Raw genomic sequence first — 19,933 nt, 5'->3', positions numbered from 1 at the left:
AAGGTGGTGGTAGAGTATCCAAGCAGGTGTGGACTCTATGCCTGTAGACCCTTCTCCCTGAGCGCTCTGGCCCCTCTGTCAGGAAGGAAGCTATAGGAACCCTCCCTCCATGACAGGTCTGGAACACACTGCACATGTCCTGGAGAAAGGCGGGAAGGTCTTCAGCGCCACCCTCGGCCTGGTGGACATTGTTAAAGGAACCAATTCCTATTACAAGCTTCAGCTCCTGGAGGATGACAAAGGAAGCAGGTGTGTTCTGGGGATGGGAGAGTGTTCAGGGGAGCTGAGATCCATGAGAGGTGTAGGCCCATGAAACCCAAGTTTTCTCAGTACCTGGGGAATTTGGTCTCCTCACAAAGAACATGGTGTGTAATGAGGCCTTCAGTGAGACAGGGAAGGTGCCATCACCGCCAGACAGCCTTGCTCTTCTGTGTCCAGTCACCATCTTCACAGGGTGTGGTGTCACATAATCTCCCAACTCATTTCTGATAGCCCCTTAAAGATTCTAGAGTTTCTGATGCCTTTACTCATGTTTTTAAACTTACGAAGCACATAAAGTTTAATTTCACGTCAACCTCTCTAGTTACTAAAGAGGTTTGGATTTGTCTTTTTTTTTAACTGGTTGAGCTAGGCAAGGGCCTGTTCTGGAGGGCCTAGGGGCTGGACTGGCTTTTATAATCCACATCTCCACTGGTTGATCGTCCCTCATAACCACCAACATGGGGTGGGAGCTGTGTGTAGGTGGAAAGTTGTGTGGAAGGATCTTAATGAATTCTAATGGTGAAAAGACTTTTTTTTTTTAATTACTTTCCTATGTTAAACCTGACCTTTTCTTTTTATTACATGAAAACCATTTACCCGTTGTAACTCCAAGAGATCCAAAAAGGTTTGCTGGTGGAAAGGCAAACCCCTGTAGTAATGGTAGCCTAAGGGAATTAAAAATCAGCACCTGGTAAATCCTGCTAGCCTCAGTGTGTAAGCACTGTCATGTTTTCCTATCTCTTTATCTTTCAGCAAACCTTTCATTTAAAAAGTGAACATCAGAGGTTACCATAAAGAAGAGTACAAAGTATTTGGTTGGCTACTAAAAATTGCTAAAGAAATAAACCTCAGTTGTCATTTAGTTTATTACCTACTCTGGTCAGAGATTTGAAAGCAAAAAATGGTTTCTTGCTTGTAAAATACAGCTTCCAAAAGCTAGATGTATATTGTACTGCAGGACAAGGAATAGGGTTTTTCTAGAAATACAGTCTCACAGTCTGTTAAATGACAGGCAATGAGAATAAAATTTTCCACCACAACGAAAAATTCTAATGTTGATTGTAGATGTGTGCATTTTCCTGGCGGCCTGGATTTATTGGTCTTCAGAGTGAAAGGGTAGTGTGGGTTATTAAGGTAATTCAGTGTGGTGTCTTCCAAACATTTCGAGGGGCAAAAACTCAACAGAATAAACTTAGATGCTTTTAGACAAGAGCCCAGTAAAAAAGCAGAAAGCTCCAAATTTTATTTGAACTCTGGTTTTACCTTAAAACCGCATACAAGTCTTATATTTGGGTTTCTAATATATTAATAGTTATGGTGATGTAAAATTTAACTTATCCATTACTTCCACTCGGAAAAATTAACTTAACCAAAGCTAGGCAGCACAGGAGCTACAGGTTACCTGTGATATGTGCCCATGTGCCCCAAATTGAGATGGAAATAAAATGATAGGCTGGGTCCAAAGGTGGTTAACGCTGTATGCCACTGTCCCACACCTTCCATTTCATAGCATCTCAGCTTCTGATCCGAACCAAAAGTTCTATATTATCTTTAGGGTATGTTGTTAATGGCTGCATCTCTTTAAACACATGACTTCCAAATGATACTTGCTACATTTCTTTGGGGAGTGGAATTGGGTGTTTTAAATAAAGGTCTATAGGACCCCAGCTTGGCTACCAGGCCCAAGCTGTTAAGCTGTTCTTGGGCACTTTTTATAGGCAACTGGAAAGGACATTCTTTAATTACTTTAAACTTATTATAACTCTAAATTCAATAAAAGTAAAATAAATGTCCTTTGTTGAAATGTCAGTTCCTTTTGTTCCTCTGTGTCACTCACCATCATTTTGGGGTATTTGCCGTTCTTTCTGACCCAAGTGGAATGTTAGGGAAGGGAAACTCCTTCTGAAATGTGACTAGCTAACCCACAAATTTGTATCTGATGCTTCTCCTCTCCCTCCCTTGCCGCCCTCATAGGTATTGGATATTCAGGTCCTGGGGCCGCGTGGGCACGGTGATTGGTAGTAACAAACTGGAGCAAATGCCATCCAAGGAAGATGCTGTTGAGCACTTCATGAAATTATATGAAGAGAAAACCGGAAATGCCTGGCACTCCGAGAACTTCACAAAGTATCCCAAAAAGTTCTACCCCTTGGAGATTGATTATGGCCAGGTAATCGCGTAATGCTCTTAACACTATCTAGTTATAGTAAAAGGAAGGGATACCATATTCTTTTAAAAACATGCCGTGAATCAGATGGCATCACTGGTGAATGCTACCAAATGTTTAAAGAATTAATACAGGTCCTCCACAAACTCTTCTAAAAAACGTAATAGGAAGGAACAGTTCTAGCTCATTCTGTGAGGCCAGATATGGTATCACCCTGATACCAAAGCCAGATAAAGAGAGGAAAACTGAAGACCCATATCCCCATTAACATGGATGCAAGACCCTCAGCAGAATACTAGCAGACTGAATCTAGCAGCACATAAGGATTATATACCATTACCTAGTGGAATTTATCCCAGGAATGCAAGGTTGTTCAGCCCAGGAAATCAGTGTAATATAACATGAATAAAGGACAGAAGCCGCGTGACCGTCCTAATAGACAAGGAAAAGGCATTTAATAAAATCCAGTACCCTTCGTGGGTAAGATCCACACCGTGAAGTATGAGGTGGAGATACTTTACTTTTTTTTTTTTTAATCTTTGAAATCTGGTGTGTTTTTAACACTTAAAGTACATCTCAGTTTAGACTGGCCACATTTCAAAACCAGTAACTATATTAAACTGATCTAGAGAATTATTTCTTAAGGCTGTATAGAATTCCATCCTGTGGGTGGCCATAATTCACATGTGTGGTTGCCCCCCAATTAGGAATTTAGATTAGTTTTAGGTATTTGATTTGACAATGCTGATATAAATATCTATTCCTCTATTAGCATTAGAGGTGGAGTTGCTGAGTATGTGCATTTACATAAGGCTTTTTGACATGTTAATAGTTTGTTCTTCAGTGAGGTTAGAATCAGAAGATTAGTGCATTTAAGATTCAGTGTTTCAGGATTAAGAGTATATCCACTGTGATGTTGACAACAGCAGCCATGAGCACTAACACAGCACAGGTTTCTCTCTGCATCTTGGTTTAGCCAAGCAGATCCCAGGAAAGCCCAATGCCAGTTACCTTCAGTCAAAGCAAATTTAAACGCTAATTGTTTCTAAGGACACTGTGATGGACAGTGTATACTCCCTGCCCTCATGTGGTTCAAAAGTGAGAAGAGTTAAGGCATTTCCATTATAATTTGGTCTTGGCTTAGCCTGGGTTGTCCAGACAGTAGGGGTTGAGTCTCTGCATGCTATTAGTTTATCAGGAGGTACAGTCCCAGGGAGTAGGGATTGGGGGGGGTGGTTAATGCTAGGATGTACTTTAACACTATCAAGCTGCCTGGCAGGAACTGGGACTAGTTGCTTGGTCCTTTGGGACTTTAAAGAAAGCTGTGTGAACTTAGTCATTCATACAGTTGGCAATCAGTCCTGGGATTAAGTAGTGTAAGAGAAGTGGAGAATTTGTCCAGTATTCCCTTGATCCAAGGTTTGCCCTCATAGCTGCCAACCACTTCTGCGTTGGACATGGGTGGGCACTGAACAAATTCCCATGCAGGACACCAGCAACCCAAGGGTCGGAGACAATGAGCAGGAAGTGGCAAGGGTGTGCGTGAGGGAAGTGTTGAATGCCTGCAAGGCAGCCTGCGCAGGACTGAGTGCTGCAGTTGCAGCTGGAGTAAGAATGTGGCGCAGGGTCGGGCCAGCGTGGCTCAGCGGTTGATGTTGACCTGTGATCCAGGCAGTCATGGTTCGATTTCTGGTCAGGGCACATGCCTAGGTTGTGGGCTCAATCCCCAGCAGGGGGCATACAGGAGGTAGCCAGTGAATGGCTCTCATCATTGATCCTTCTATCTCTCCCTCTCCTTTCCTCTCTCTGAAGTCAGTAATATATTTTTTAAAAAGATTATGGAGCAACCAAGAGGACTTGGGAGTGTACCAGAAGTGTCTGATCCCTCTGCAAACTCAGACACACTCTTCCTGGCAACTGCTGCCCAAACCCTGTTGATTGATGCTTAGCCTTTTTGCTGGTAGCACTACATCCTGTGTCTTCTATCTGCAGCCTATGGGTCTTTTGCAGTTTTTCTTTTCCTTCGTAACATTCCTTTTCCCCCAAAGGATGAAGAGGCTGTGAAGAAACTGACAGTAAACCCTGGCACCAAGTCCAAGCTCCCCAAGCCAGTGCAGAACCTCATTAAGATGATCTTTGATGTGGAAAGTATGAAGAAAGCCATGGTGGAATTTGAGGTTAGTGCACTTTATTGTTTTTATCTGTGAGCGTTTGCTGGGGTCATTGATTGGAGTACTGAGCTGGTAATGAGCTCAGTGGCTGTTCTTGCTGGATTCAGCATCTCTACCTGTGCTTAAGCCTGAAAGGTGCAGGTGTGCTGAGGCCTGGAATGCTTGCGAAGGATTGTTGGACTTGCTGTGGAATATAGGGTGTGTTATAGAGAGCTGTCCCCTGGGTTCCCAGTCCCCCTCACAGTTATTCTTGTTGCCATGGTAAGGTCTGTAGCATACTTCTTTGTGGCCCACCCAAGCAGGCCATCTGGAGTTGCCCTGGCAAGTGCAGTACATAGCCCACTTCCAGTAAAAGAACTGCTGTGATCACTGTTGACAGAAGCGCAGGGAACTTCTGACACTCGCTTCATCAGATAAAATTCATATCCACTGTTTTTAGAAAGAGGTTGGTCACTGGACTAGGTGGGGTGGGGTTGGGGTGCTGGTGGTGAGATTAGTCCTCTCCTGCCCAGGCCAGAATCCCCCACTTGTTGTTTACAGCTTCCTACACTCTGGTTTTTCTGTGACTTAAGGAAGTTCTCACCTGTCATCAGACCCAAGTCTCTCTCTTCCTGTGAAATGACATTGTGATGCTGTTTTTCACTCAGATAAGTAACTAGTTTCACAAAAGGAAAAGGGCTGGGGCCCTGCTGGAATAGGTTGGAGGGGGCCTGTGAAAGTGTGTGCAGACTGGGATGTGTGCTCCTAGCCTTGCGGTTTCCACGTAGGATTGAGGTAACCAGGTGGATAGTAAACATGGAAACCCTAGGAGCTTTATACCCAGTAGGGGAAGTTGGCACTCCCTGTGAGTAGGTGAATTTTGAGCCTGGAGCAGAATGGTGCATGGGGGAAGGGGGATGCTAAATTCAAAACCCCTAACTAATACAGCCTTAGAAGCCTTCCTGTGCTGCAGGTGGGGTTCCTGGACCCCAGGGCATCGCTCCCACTTTTCACTTCCTCCCTAAGCTGAACTGCTGTGGAGCCTCTGTCCCAGTTGCAGGGCTGTACTTGGAGTTTGTTTTCCAGCAGTGGGGGCAGCTTGTGTTGATTCAGCTCTCCCTTTGTTCTAGTCGCCTGTGTATGTTTTGAGGGTGCAGATTGGAGAGACCAGTCTTTTTTAAATAAACACCAAGACAACACCGCTTAGGGAATACTGCTCCCTTCAGAGTCTTGCTCTCACTCTGGTCACACTGCCCTTCGTCAGAACACCTTTCCACGTCCCTCATTTAGAATGGCCTTTAGAACCAATTTATAACTCATCCTAAGAGTCTGCTCTCTTATTGTATCTCCTGGTTCAAAATAGATTATCCACCTTCTTCCCCAGAGTTAGCTCCAACTATTTAACTCTTCCCAGAAATCAGATCTCCCTCAGGATGAAGAGTATTGAGCGTATAGCCACACGTATGTGTCATGGCTTATGGGAGCTATTGGACACTGTCACCGCTGGCCCCTGGTTGGTGCCTGCTGAACTTTGAGCACTTTTACAGCTTATTTCATTTAATTACCACAGTGGTTCCATGTCTCGTTATTCCAGACACTGCAGGTTCTGGGGATGCAGAGGTGACTAAGGTATCGTCTGGGCCTTGAAACTCAGAAGGGTCCATTGTGAATAGCCCCAGAGACAGTGTCTCAGGATACAGAGTGTGGGGTCCCCCTGATGCACAGATGTGCGTGGGGGCAGGGCAAGCAGTACAGGCAGGGTCACTCACAGTGGATTGGTTGCCTTTTGAGGAAGGTGGCCCCATTTTACAGATAGGAACCCAAGACTGAGAAGTTGATGCACAATTAAGAACTGGTGATCAGGTCTTCTGGTTGTAAATCTCATGCTTTTTTCCAATACAGCTTATCACCTCTCCCAGGGTGGTGTAAGCAGTAGCAATATTGTCGAAATAAATGTTTAACCTGCTGGGATGACTGATGTGAAAGAGACACTGTCAACTTGATATAAATATGTATGTTCAGAAGCAAGCTCTTTTAAAAATAATTTTCACTACTTTATGGTTTTCCATCTGGGGACTGCCTTGGCTCTGAGATCCCAGGGAAGGCCACCTGGACTCACCCTCATCCTCACTTCAGAATTAGTTGGGAATGATGCTGTATCTTCCAGAAGTGTTGGTCTGTTTCACATGAAACGCAGGGGTGGGAGAGCCCTGGTTGGCTTATCCCTGCCGTACATGAAGTAGCGAGAATCTTCTCATAGACTCTGGGCCCCAGCAGTGGGGGTCGGACTGCAAAGTCTGCGGAGTCACTGCATCTCCCCAGGAAGATGGGGCAGCCTTCTGAATGCTTCTATCAGGGCCTCAAGAGGCCTGAAAGGGTAATCGGTCCACCTTTCCCAACACCATGTTGCACAGTGCCTGGCTTTCAAAGGGGAAATCCCCTGTCTCCTCAGATTGACCTCCAGAAGATGCCCTTGGGGAAGCTGAGCAAAAGGCAGATCCAGGCCGCATACTCAATCCTCAGTGAGGTCCAACAGGTAAGCGAGGAGCCAACCCCTTCTCTGTCCCAGCTGCCCAGTGGGTCTCCTGGGCCAACCTCCCCGGCGGACCCCTCATCTTTGGGGTGCAGCAATACATTTACTCAAGGTCAGTGGATGTTCTGGGCCACAGTTCATGATGATTGAGATTTTTTTCAATTCAACAAGTGTGACAAGTGCTACCACTTAACGAAAGATGATCACAAAACCAATGAATTATCAGTGTTTCCAGTGATCAGATATGTAATAATCTTCCTATGAACTTGATGAGGAATTTGGTTCTCCTACCTCTTAAAAATCTTCTGATTTTGTGTGTCCTTAAGAATTAGATTTCATCTATTTTGCAGTTACTAGAAAGTTATCAAATAGAAAGCTAAAGTCTTACTTTCATTCATGTCGTCGTCGTCCCCCCCCATCCACAGAGCTTTAAAACTGTACCCTGGTGGGTCCCACTTGTATTTGGGGTCAGGGGGCAGGCTTGGCTTGTGAAAGAAGAAAAACACACAGGAAGCTGAAGTTGGGCCAGGAAAATGGCTTTATGGCTGGAGCTGGAGTAGAGGCCCTGACATATAGCAGTTAAATCCACTTAGAACTGGTGTCAAGCAATGGCCTCTCTCTGTGTTACCCACCAACTGACACGTGAAAGGCTTTCTTCAGCCCAAGCTCTTTCCTATTCCAGAATCCTCAGGTGGAAGGGCTGGGATAGTGTCCTTACCCATTGCACAGAGCAGACTGCAGCAGACAGAAATTTTATGGTTTGGAGAAGCCAATGTCCCTGTGAGAAGCAGACTTGTGGCTTCCGGCTGCAGGATGCGAACTTGCTGCCCCTCTGCCATCCTTGGTCCACCTAGGATGTCTGCCAAGTATGCAGTATCTCGTGGTCCAGCTGCTCCATCTCTTTGTGCATTTATTGAACACCTTTTGGATACAGAGCACTAATTGTCATTGTGGCAGGAAGGGGAACTTAGCCCTTTCGTGCTGGCCACCTGGACCTCCTGAAAATAAATTCCCTGCCTAAAGATGAAATTCAGTGGATAAAGGGAGCCTGAAATTTATAGCAATGGGGTTTTGGGGTTTGTTTTTTTTTTCTCACTTTTAACATTTCATTATGATAAGTTTTCACACAGCCCTAGCTGATTTTCTCAGTGGTTAGAGCATGGGATCACAGACAGAAAGACCCGATTCGATTCTAGCCAAGGGCACGTACCTCTGTGGGAGGCAACCAGTCGATGTCTCTCTCTCACATTAATGTTTCTCCCTCTCCCCCACCCTCCCTTCCACCCTTTCTGAAAAGCAATGAAAAAATATCCTCAAGTGAGGATTTTAAAAAAGTTTTAAACATACAAAAAGTTGAAAGAATTTCACAACAATTCCCATGAGCCCACCACCTAGATGCTACAGTTAACATTTTGCATAGCGGATCTATAAACTCTACAGCTCTTTCATTTCTACAAATGAAATTTTATGGGAAGCTAATTGTATGCTGAGTCTCACAGTTTGAGGATGGGGGTCCTGCTGCTGCAGGGTGATGTGACACCAACAGGAAGGTGATCATCTTGGAAATTGCACTACGTTTCCTGGCTCATTCCTTCACCGGGATACCTCAGGACTCCACTGCAGCACCCACCTTCTAGAGGAGAAAGCCCAGCCACGTGCTGGGGACTCAGAACTGCTGCTTCAGCCTCTGTTCCATCTGTCCCCTCCCCTAAAGGCATTGTCCCAGGGCAGCAGTGACGCCCAGATTCTGGATCTCTCAAATCGCTTCTACACCTTGATCCCCCACGACTTTGGGATGAAGAAGCCTCCACTCCTGAACAACACAGACAGTGTGCAGGTAGCACGGGGGTCCAGGAGGGACCCTTGGGTCTGCTGGGCTGTGGTGCTGCTCATGGTGTTGCCCCCTGCGACTCCCTCTCCACGTCATGGTCCCTGAGGGCAGGGGCCGGTTCTGGGAAGGCTGCTTCTGTGTCATCATTTTGAAGTGGGATTTCTGCCCACATTGGTGGGGACAGATCACAGGCAGAACAGATGGTTTTTCCTCCCTTGCACCTCCTCATCAGGGAAAGCTTTGGGAGTGGGAGAGCCCTCATAATAGCATCTTCATCCCTGGTTTCCCTCCCTGCCTCACAAGGGAACCAGTGATAAGTGGCCACCTGCCCCCAGTGTGTGCTAGAGGAAAGAGGAGTCTTACCACAGCCTTGTGGCTTTCGCCTCTCCCCTCCCACAGGGAGCCCTCCTTGGCATTCTGAGGAATCCTCAGTGATGTTCACTATGAACGGATGACAGGCTGTCCCCAGTCAGCTAGGAATTCCCCCCCTTCACTGTCCATTTGGGCTGTTACCTGTGTGTAGGTTTTCTGTCCCAAGGCTGGGCAAGACTCTCCCTCATTGTGGTACCTAGCTCAAGGATTTTCTTTGTTCCTCTAGGCCAAAGTGGAAATGCTGGACAACCTGCTGGACATTGAGGTGGCCTACAGTCTGCTCAGGGGTGGATCTGATGATAGCAGCAAGGACCCCATCGATGTCAACTATGAGAAGCTCAAAACTGAAATTAAGGTAACCGCCTCTCTGAAGCATCTTAAGCACTTATTCCCAAGAGCCCTGGTCTCCAAACTTAAATGTACATCAGGATCTCCTGGAGAACTTCCTAAAACAGGTTGCTGGGGTCCAAAAACTGGCCTCTCTAGCAAGTTCCAGTTGCTGTTGGTGGTCCTTTGAGATTCTGAGAGCATTTCACCTACAAATAAGCACATTGTTTACAAGGTGGGCTTCCAAGCCAGGGCCTCAGTTTGGTGTAGAGACTGGTTTTTGGGGGCTTTACAGAAAGGTCTTTTTTCCTTAATCTAGAGAGGATCTCTGTTTTTGGAGACTTCTGTGGCAGGAACCCTAGAAGGTTTGTTACTGGTATCTCATGTCAGAAGTGGATAATGCCTAATGGCACTGTAATAAAAATACAATGCCTGGGTTGAAGTGGCCATATTGATACACAGAGTCCTTGAACTTCTGCATTGGAGGCTCAGGCAGAAATCACCCTGCCCATGCTAACCTGAGAAGGAATCTTTGCCTCGGCTCCTAGCTTGCCCTGACCTTGAACATGGTCTCATCTCCCATGTGCACTACTCAGCCCCTTTGTCCTTTCCTGCAGAATTACAGGGTTCAAGTTCACTAGAGTCTGCTGAACCTGGTAGGGCTTGTGTACATTGCTAAAAAGAGCCTTTGCTTCTTGCTTAGGACAAAGCATAGATTTGGGTTCGAGCAGGGTAAGACACCAAATGTCATTTGTTTTGCCCCTAGGGGCACTTCCAGGATAGGAATGCTGTGGGATCGGTTCTGTGTGAAGGGATTGTTACTGTGTTAAGAGGCTGGGAAGAAGAGCAGAATTCCGAGGTTTTCTAGACTTTGGGTAAGAATATGAAAATAGGACACAGCCTCTCATAACATGCTCTCGTTTGGTTAGCACAGATTATATTAACTAGTTGACAGGTAGGTAGTAGACGAGTGCTCTGAGCCATAGTGTGCATGGCCCTGAGGAGTCAGGAGCCCCATCCTCAAAAGCCACACAATTGATCAGATCTTTGCTGCTTTTGATTGCAAGTCTTTGCTTTGGGGCGTCTCCTGGCCACCATGTCTTAACTCTGTGAATTGGTCCGTTACCTGGGAGCTGGCTCCTTGTTCTAAAGGCTCTCTGTTCACAGTGAGCCCCAGATTTCTAGTTTTCCTCATGGCCCAAAGAAGGCGATTCCCAAGGAAGTGGGACCACGGGCCTGGGATCTCCCCAGCTGTGGGGCCTCGGACGTGGGCCCTCAGTCCCATCTGGGTTTTTATGAAGGCCATGGTTTTATGATCTGTGTCACCTGAGCCTATTCTTCCCACCTCTGTCTGGCTCTCCTGAGGTCTCCTTTGCTCTAATACCAAGACTCCTATCTCCTAGGTGGTGGACAAAGATTCCGAGGAAGCCAAGATCATCAGGAAATATGTTAAGAACACTCATGCGACTACACACAATGCATATGACTTGAAAGTCCTTGAGGTAGGAATCTCTCCTCCCTCTGCCCTTTGCCAGCTCTTCCTGCTCCTTCCTCCAATTTGGGCCTGGGTAGAAAAGAGCAGTTAACTTTGCTTGAAATAACCAGGGGAAGTGACCAGTTTATTTGTTGAGCTGAAAAATTAGTAGTCTCAAAGTTTGAGGGTGACTTTATTCTGTTTTAAAGGACATTTCCTGTCCTAAAACCTGATATTAGAATCAGAAAATATTATCAGATATCCAAAATGAAGTGCCTCAGTTGTACATCTACTGCACCTATTCATTTCCATAGCTAGTCTCTGCTGGATGGGACCTTGACTAGTCAGGTTGCTTGACTAGTCCCAGCCTGATTGAAACCCTTTTCATACTTTAAGATGTTGGGTTTTCTACCTCAGTTCTCCTGTATCTAGCCAGGTCCTTGGGTTAACCAGAGTAACAGATGGTTTCTTTCATCTCTCTACTTAATACTCCAACCAGATCTTTAAGATTGAGCGTGAAGGGGAAAATCAGCGCTACAAGCCATTCAAGCAGCTGCATAACCGAAGGTTGTTGTGGCATGGGTCTAGAACCACCAATTTTGCTGGGATACTGTCCCAGGGTCTCCGGATCGCCCCACCTGAAGCACCTGTGGTACGTGCCTGGCCTGGAGAGTGTGGGGTGGGCAGTACCTGTCACTGCATTGGGCTCCATAAAGAGCTTTATGGATGTTTAGGTGAGAAATGCATGTGCCCCAGTGAATAAGGGGCCTTGTTTAAAGATGTAGGTGTTGACTCAGCTGTGGCTGACAGATGACTGTTGCCACACACCCCCTCCAGATCTTTAGCACAGCACAGCCCCTAGGTAGTGGCTTTGCCCTCATTCCCCTGACCCAAATTCTGTCCGTGGTGTGGCTGCACGTGTATCAAGCTTGGTTTCTGGAACAAAAGAAGTGAAGTGTCCAGGCCCTGCTGTGAATGCTAATTGGGGTGTGGACATGCAAAGAACAGACTTTGGCCATGAGCCAAGGTGAGTTCCCTCCTGCCTGTACCACTTCCCAGCTGGGTAACCTCCATGAAGCTCCATTGTCTTCCTCGGGAGGATGTGGTAATAAATGAGTAAAGCCCTGCCCAGGCACAAGGGATTGTTATGTCACCTTCTTGATTACGGAAGTTACCAGCTGGACAGGAACTTAGAGGTGGTCTTCCAAGCCTCTCATTTTAGGGTTGTAAAAAGGGGGGAAGGAAGACGTTTAATGACTCTCTAGTGCTGTGCCATAGCACGTGACTTTTGAACCTCATGTTTCACTTACAAAAGGGAATAAAAATAATAGCCAGCATTGATTGGGTGTTTACATGCGCCAGTTTCTAGTTTCACTAGCGTTTATTAACTCACTTAGTTTTCACAACAGCCCCATGAGGTTCTTTTCCCCAGTTCAGAGAAGAAAGTGGGGTCCAGATAGATGAAGTACTTCTTGTGGCTTCTCCGTACCTGGCAGACCTGGGAACTGAACAGGCTGTCCTTGAGTTCAGGCCTCAGTGCCCCGTTAGGCACGTAGAGAGAATTGGAAGTGGCTGTTGAAGCACTCGGCTTGGCACCTGGCGCACTGGCACTCAGTCATAGGTGGTGCTGCTAACTTCCCATCCAAAGGTTTTCAGTTGTCCCTTTTCCAATCTTCCAGACAGGCTACATGTTTGGCAAAGGGATCTATTTCGCTGACATGGTTTCCAAGAGTGCCAACTACTGCCACACATCTCAGGGAGACCCAGTAGGCTTAATCCTATTGGGAGAAGTTGCCCTTGGAAACATGTGAGTACACCTGGCTTTGGGGCTGGTGGCACTTGGTGGAGGTGGAGGGGGTGAGCTCTAGGAAGGAGAGATCTCCCCTTGGCTGGGAAATGACCCTGGAAATTCCCCTCCACAATTACAGGACCCACCAATTAGGTGTTGAGTAGCAGAAACCTATTTAAGTGAGTGAACAAGGGAGATAGAGGAAGGCCTTATCAAACCAAAGGACCAGTGTAGTCAGGCATGGAAGCAGGTTGACTTGCACGAAGGATGGTCACCCCATAGCCCTCACTGATGTTTAGAGACCAACTCAGATTGAATTGGAGTCAGTTCTGGTGGTCCAGCTTGGATTGAGTCCACTTTGGTCCCATCAACTGTAACCCCCAAAAAGCAGGGTAATGTAATAGACCATGGGTTTCAGGGATCATGGACTGAACAGAAACCCCCAGAGTGGCCCGCCATAGCTCTAAACTCCAGAGCAGTGACCATTAGCACAAACTTTCCAAAAAGAACCACACCCTCAGTTTCTAAGGCCAGAGCGGAAGAGAGTTCCTAGCAGTGGAGATGGACTGGATTCTCTGCAGTTTATCTCACTCTCTCACTTGACCTTATTGTACAAATCAGAAGAGCCCTGTGTCTTTGGAGGCTCTTCTGAGACTGCCCTCTCTTGAATAGGTATGAACTGAAGCATGCTTTGCACATCAACAAGTTACCCAAGGGCAAGCACAGTGTCAAAGGTAATGTGTTTCCAAAGCTACTGCTATACTCCCCCCAGTCACCCTGGACAGCACAGGAGGGAGCTTTCTTTCCCCAAAAGGCAGCATTCCAGTAGCTAGCTGTAAAACAACTGGAGGTTCATTTTATTTTTTTAAATATATCTTTATTGATTTTAGAGAGAGGAAAGGAGAGGAAGAGAGAGAGATAGAAACATCAATGATGAGTCACTGATCGGCTGCCTCCTGCACACCCCCGACTGGGGACCAGGCCCGAAACCTGGGCATGTGCCCTGACCAGGAATCAAACCCCAATCGCCAGGATCCTAGGTCGAAGCTCAACCGCTGAGCCACGCCTGGCCAGGCTAGAGGTTCATTTTGAAAGTTTCACTCTGAAAGGCTGCACCTAGTGTCATAAACACCATGGGAAAGTCTCGGTTTGAGCACCAATAACCAGGTGCATTGGTGTTGCATTTTAACCTGACTCTTAGCTCCAGCATTGAGGGGCCTCCCAGGACCTGGTGGCACCTCGAGCATCTTGGATTGTGGAGCCAGTAGCACCTGATGAGTTAGGACCCCGAAGTGACTGCTTTGGAGATCTGCTCAGCAGAAATATAAGGGAACGGGGTGCAGCATGCACTGTTCTTACTAAAATCACGTAAGATTGGTGCCCTAGGAACTTGATTTATAACCCACAGTTTTCTATCTGGAAGAAAGCCAGAGGATGAATTCGTGTGTCTTTGAAATGTGTACAGACCCAGCATAAGTGGAACTCATCTCCCTGGAACATTCTCAGCATCTATTCTCACAATTTGTCTCATTCATGCCTTCTGTTCTGCAGGTTTGGGCAAGACTACCCCTGACCCCTCAGCCAGTATTACTCTGGATGGTGTAGAGGTTCCTCTTGGGACTGGGATTTCGTCTGGTGTCAACGACACCTGTCTGCTGTATAACGAGTATCCTTTCACAAACAGGCTGTGTGAGCCTGAAGGGATGTTCTGGGATGGTCGAGTCACTTGTGCAACTAGTTAACCTGGGGCAGACTGATGAGAGACTCCTTTAGTGGGTCTCATGGTAAGTAGTTACCCTCACTGGTCTCTCCCTTTACCGAGTGAAACCTAGCACCCCACCTGTACAAGCCCAGGTTACAGGGTGTGACCAGCTGGAGCGTTCTGCCAGATTGGGGGCAGCACGCACACTCTCCATGAAATTATTTCCTCCTTGACACACTTCCCCTCCAGGTACATTGTCTACGACACTGCTCAGGTAAATCTGAAGTATCTGCTGAAGCTGAAATTCAATTTTAAGACGTCCCTGTGGTGAACTGATGCATGGCCAAGGCGCAGCCCAGTGACTGGTATGAATTTGCCTGGTGTGCTTTGCACTGACCGACCAGGCAGAGACCTCAGCTGGGTTGCCAAGGGCATACCTCCACTGAGCCTCCTTAGATTTGAACACTTGGTCACATGTTAAACAATTTTCCCCAACTTCTCAAATCCATTGTTCAGGTTGGTCGGGGGGGTATTTGGGGATTTTCTTTTCCCTGCCAGCCGTAACCCTGGTAGGTACAACTGACAATAGAAAAATTGTGGAGAGGCAGGGGTTTTTTGTCTAGACTAGTCCTAAGGAAAGAACCAAGCCACGTTAAAACTTCTGACTTACTGGTTTCCCCAGGGAAGGAAAAATTAATCTTCCATCCTTTTAAGTGTTCGTTTTTAGTTTTGGTTTTGGAAAAATGTTAAGCATTTATTTTGAGGTAAAAATAAAAACTAATTTCATACTATTTAGATTTTCTTTTTTATTTTGCATTTATTGTCACCCTTTTAGCTTTTGGGGGTTTTGGTTGGGTGGTTGGTTGGTTAGGGGTATGGGGAGACCAAAAGAAAGAGCATTAAGAGTTTTTTTCTCAGAAACAAACGGCGCTTTCCTTTTCTAGAGACACTTGAATGTGGACATTCTCAGAATATGTAGTAAGTAGTGTATTAAAAGTTGCTTTTGAAATTCTCAGCTTCCCTATGAGCAGTTTTGTCTTCCGAATTAAAAGTATATCTCTGATATATCCAAGGGCTAATAATAATTCTCAATTAATATGAAAATGGCTTTTGTATTTGTGTTTTGTGTGTTGTGTCTCATTCTGACTAGGAGTCTAGTTAGTCTTCACAATGCAAGGTCCACAAAGACTACAGGGAGATTGTGCCCGTATCTGTGAAACCCCAGAATGTGCCAGGTGGCAGATGGGGCATTGCCCCATGTGAGTGGCAGAAAACCAAACACCAAACCCCGGAAATCACTCTACTTCAGCCATGGTGATAAACTCATGTCAGCATATTGTTCTATAGAGTAATATTTTTTTATCAGCACAAAGAGGCAGTTGCTCTCACAGTACCTGATTAAACAAAGTAATTTTTTTTGGAGTGACTGCTTAAAGGGTTCCCTGTAATCAAAACTGATTTCTTTCTTAAAGAGAGATTCGCATTTCTTCATATTTTTCGTCTAAAAGAGGGAGCCTACCATATTATGTTTCAGTATTCATGTTTTGGTTTTCTTCACCTTAAAAAAATTCAAGTCCTATCTCAGGGTGCAGCTGAAATGTGTGCAATTAATTTTAAAATTAAGAACAGTGTGCTGGCTGAAAGAAGAGGTGCTGCCCTCTGCTTCCTGGTGAGCTGCCTCTCTCCTTCCTGTGCCTGGAAGTGCCCTTGGCCGGCAGTAGCTGCCCAGAGCAGTACGTGGCTCACATTTCAGATCACACTGTTCCGCACAGTGGCCATTTGCCTGGTTATAAACGCTCTATGCATGGTGTTAACTGGTGGGTTTTGTATTGGCAGTTCTATTGCTGTGAATCCACTGTGGCCCTTTTGGAGGTTAGAAAGCAGCTCCTTCAGCATCCCAGAGCATGTCTGTGAAGCTGCTTAGAGGGATTTTTCTGGAACTTCATCTTGAGTGAACCTCAGCAGTGTGTTACAGGCAGTCCCCTGAATGAAGTCCAGTGTTAGCTTGGCCCCAGTCATAAGCATAATGCGTACATGCTGTTAAATAGTCACATTGAAAGCCTGCAAGGTGCATTGGCCTTTGTTTTTGTTTTGGTTTTTTGGGGTTTTGTTTGGGGGGGGGTGGATTTAGTGGTATTAGAGGGGCGGAGATTGATTTGTTGTTCCACTTATTTATTATTCATTGGTTGCTTCTTGTATGTGCCCTGACTGGGGATTGAACCCACAACCTTGATGTATCGGGACGAGGCTCTAACCAACCAAGCTACCATGTCAGGGCTGTTTTTGTCGTCTTATTGATTTTAGGGAGTAAGGGGGAGAGAGAAATATCTCTTTGAGAGAGAGACCAGTCGGCTGCCTCTCATGCACACCCTGGCCGGAGATTGAACGTTTTGGTGTACGGGACAACACTCCAACTAACTGAACCACCTGACCAGGACGTGCATTGGGCTTTGTATCTTCTCACTGTGGAGATCTGAATATCAGGAATGGTTTTTCTTTGACCTGTTGGACTGGTTTTATTTCGCTCCCTTGTCACCCAGGTTCCTTAAGGATTTCATTTCCCAAAGTGGTGTCATTTTCTTTCCTTTAAATTCTATGTTTCAGTTCCCAAAAGATTGGGATTTATTATTTTATTTTGAGGAATGGCATTTTTTACCACTTCTTCAGATAGGGCTTTTCACATTGTGCCCCATTTGGGGCTAATAGCTGGTTTAGTGAGGTCTGGTGCAGTGATGGCATCCTCACTTCTGCCATTTCGTCTCTGCCTGGAAGATTAGACAGCAGCCTCTGTTTGCCCCTTTTTCTGCCTTAAGAGAGTAGTGCCAATTTTCTCATTGTTTACTAGTTTCTAAATAATCTAGATTATAAGAAGAGGTTACTCTGTAAGGGATACTCCTCTGCCCCCACTCCTCACCCCTCCAAAACCAGTTTATGGGCTCAGCTTGGGAGAAGCAGAGGTCAGGCCTCAAAGGAGAGAACCCCTGTGCCCCAGGGGTCGTCTGAGCCAGGGCTCCCAGTGTCATGTTTTTTTAACCAAGCCTCTGACTGCAGAGAGATGAATCAGGCCATTCCGAATCCCTTAAATCTTTTGGTACCTGCCTCTGAGTAGTTTTAGAATGAGTGCTAATCCCTATAAAGTACTTAGTGTGGTTCCTGACCTTGATGTGCCCTCAATAATTTTCAGCCATTATTGCTAAAATCCCAGGGAATGGTTTTACTAGTGTATGAGTCTCCAGGTAAAAATGGAGAAACCAGGAACCAAGACAAACAGAATCCTGTGCTTGGTAGGGAGCTGTTGGGCGGCCTTCGGAGGAAGAGTGTAAGGCTGGCTATACAGGAGATCTTATGCCCTCCTTTTCAATTTCCTGTGAACCTTCACAATAACACTGGTCTTCCCTCTCAGTGTGGCTTGATCTTCCCGGTCCTCCACCTTGACTGAAGAGACCAAACTCCCCAACACTGTCCCCCAGGCCCAGCCCCACTTTCCAGGCAGGCCTGCTGGGGCTCAGAATAGCCCAGCTGCTGTCTCAGCAGATGGCCAGACTAATTTTAGCCATGTGGTACTCACCCAGGGGCCAGGCTGGGCTTTTTAGATTTGAATAAGCCAGTGTGCAACTTGGATTAGGAGCCAATAACAAGGCTGAGTTGCTGTGATCTATGTGTCTGCCTAGGACTTGACAGGCATTCCAGAAATAAAATTTTTAAAGAATTTTGTTTCTCTGAACCAACAAAAGCCCAGACTACCTCTAGCAGGCAGTCAAGCCTGTGGGATGCTGAGGACAAGCCAGGAGACAGTGCTTATGGAGGGCCATGAGGAAGCAGATGGTGACACCAGCTCCTGCTTTGCTCTTGCCGATAACAGGCAGGTGGCAGGTCCTCAGTATCCTGGACACACTGACTTCTCATTGCTCTCTCTGTCAACATGAAAGAAGAAAGCCAGCCGCTTAGCTTCCCAGTCCAGCCTCTGAACCATTTCAGGAGGATGTGCTGCATTTTGATGCTGTGGAAGAACTGTGATCAGAAAGAAATTAACCACAGATGCCAATAAGAACCTTATGACAACCTTGTATGAAGTAGGCAGATGTGGAAACTGAGGCTCAGAGAAGGAGACTGTCCAAGGTCTCAACACAGGTTGGAATTGAGCAGGTTGAGAACCTATATTTCTTGAATGATGTTTCTTACGCCGTGCGCCCCCCCCCCCCCATGAAATTCTTCCAGAAAGTTGAGAAACAGCCCACTGGGGCTTAGAGATCTGTATTCCAGCTACCTTTGCCTTTCTGTACATTGATGACTCATCACTGAAGGAAGTTGAAGACCAGAGAAGACATCGGTAGAATGAGGAGACCAGACTCGAGTTCACAGCTTCCTAAGCTGGGTCTGTGAAATAGAAGATGGGATACTTGATGGTCATCAGGGAATCTTTCAGCTACAAGGAAAGGAAAGTCCAGCTAACAACAGTTCCAACAGTAAGGATGCACGTGACCTCTTGTCAAGAAGTGGACTGTGGCAGGATTGGCTAATTCAGCTCGATAACTTCTTTTGGCTGTCCCTTCATGGTTGCAAGATGACAGGAAAGGAGGAGAGAGTTATGCCCTTATCCTATTTGTACCAGAAAGAAAAACTGTCCGTTGCTCCCAGTAGACCAATCTCATTGGCGAGCGTTGTGACACATGCCAGTGACCCAGCTGCAAGGGAGCTTGGACATGGAATACTTGGTATTTCTGGCCTGTTTAGGGGGAGGTGGGCTCTACCATTAATGACCAAGAGGGTCAAGAATGGCTGAGTACATGTTACTACCTGGGAAGTTTATACATTTTAGGCACAGGCACACTTTTCTAGGCAGAGGGCCCGTAGAAGCCATCAGATTCTCAGTGGCCCATGAGTGCAAGGACTTTAAGAAATGCTGCTGTAGAGAATCACTAAGGCTCCTCAGCTCCTCCAAAATTCTGTGACTTGTGAAGAAAGATGTAAATCATCCCAGAAATAGAAATAGTTGCCCAGAATAGTTTCAATGGTGGTGCTTAGTGCTAATCTCAAAGGCAGGCTTCAATGTCACTGCTGAGGCCATTGTCAGGCACCCCTGGGACAACCAAGCTCAGCTTTTTCTCCTTAGCTTATTTTGTGCTGTGAACCCGTGTCCTTGCCTAGAGGACGGTCCTGCCCTGCTTGTCTGGAGTTGAAATCCTTTGCCAGATTCCAATTGTACTGGTGGTGATTCCATCCTTTGGGGCGGTGCCCAGAACACCGGGAAATGGCTCCAACTGGCTGTTGCAACCTCAGGTCTCCCAGGGGCACAGCCAGGTGTCGGGCACTTCCCACGTCCTCCC

At 46.3% G+C, this 19,933-nt stretch overlaps 1 protein-coding gene across 1 annotated transcript in view; it reads left to right on the top strand.

The window, feature by feature from the left end:
* Positions 1–15,415, top strand: part of PARP1 (poly(ADP-ribose) polymerase 1) — a 32,067-nt gene extending 16,652 nt beyond the window's left edge. Inside the window, exons 12-23 of the mRNA XM_081124132.1 lie at positions 117–249; positions 2,236–2,431; positions 4,477–4,605; positions 7,031–7,114; positions 8,826–8,948; positions 9,541–9,669; positions 11,045–11,143; positions 11,615–11,767; positions 12,795–12,922; positions 13,577–13,638; positions 14,456–14,570; positions 14,856–15,415. Coding sequence (XP_080980258.1) covers positions 117–249; positions 2,236–2,431; positions 4,477–4,605; positions 7,031–7,114; positions 8,826–8,948; positions 9,541–9,669; positions 11,045–11,143; positions 11,615–11,767; positions 12,795–12,922; positions 13,577–13,638; positions 14,456–14,570; positions 14,856–14,937 — 1,433 coding nt within the window. The 3' untranslated portion in view covers positions 14,938–15,415. The remainder of the gene's footprint in view (positions 1–116; positions 250–2,235; positions 2,432–4,476; positions 4,606–7,030; positions 7,115–8,825; positions 8,949–9,540; positions 9,670–11,044; positions 11,144–11,614; positions 11,768–12,794; positions 12,923–13,576; positions 13,639–14,455; positions 14,571–14,855) is intronic.
* The last annotated feature ends 4,518 nt before the right edge of the window (positions 15,416–19,933 follow it).

The sequence above is a fragment of the Miniopterus schreibersii genome (assembly GCF_964146895.1).
Source record: "Miniopterus schreibersii genome assembly, chromosome: 21".
Taxonomy (NCBI): Eukaryota; Metazoa; Chordata; class Mammalia; order Chiroptera; family Miniopteridae; genus Miniopterus; species Miniopterus schreibersii.
This window is presented reverse-complemented; position numbering and strand designations above follow the sequence as displayed.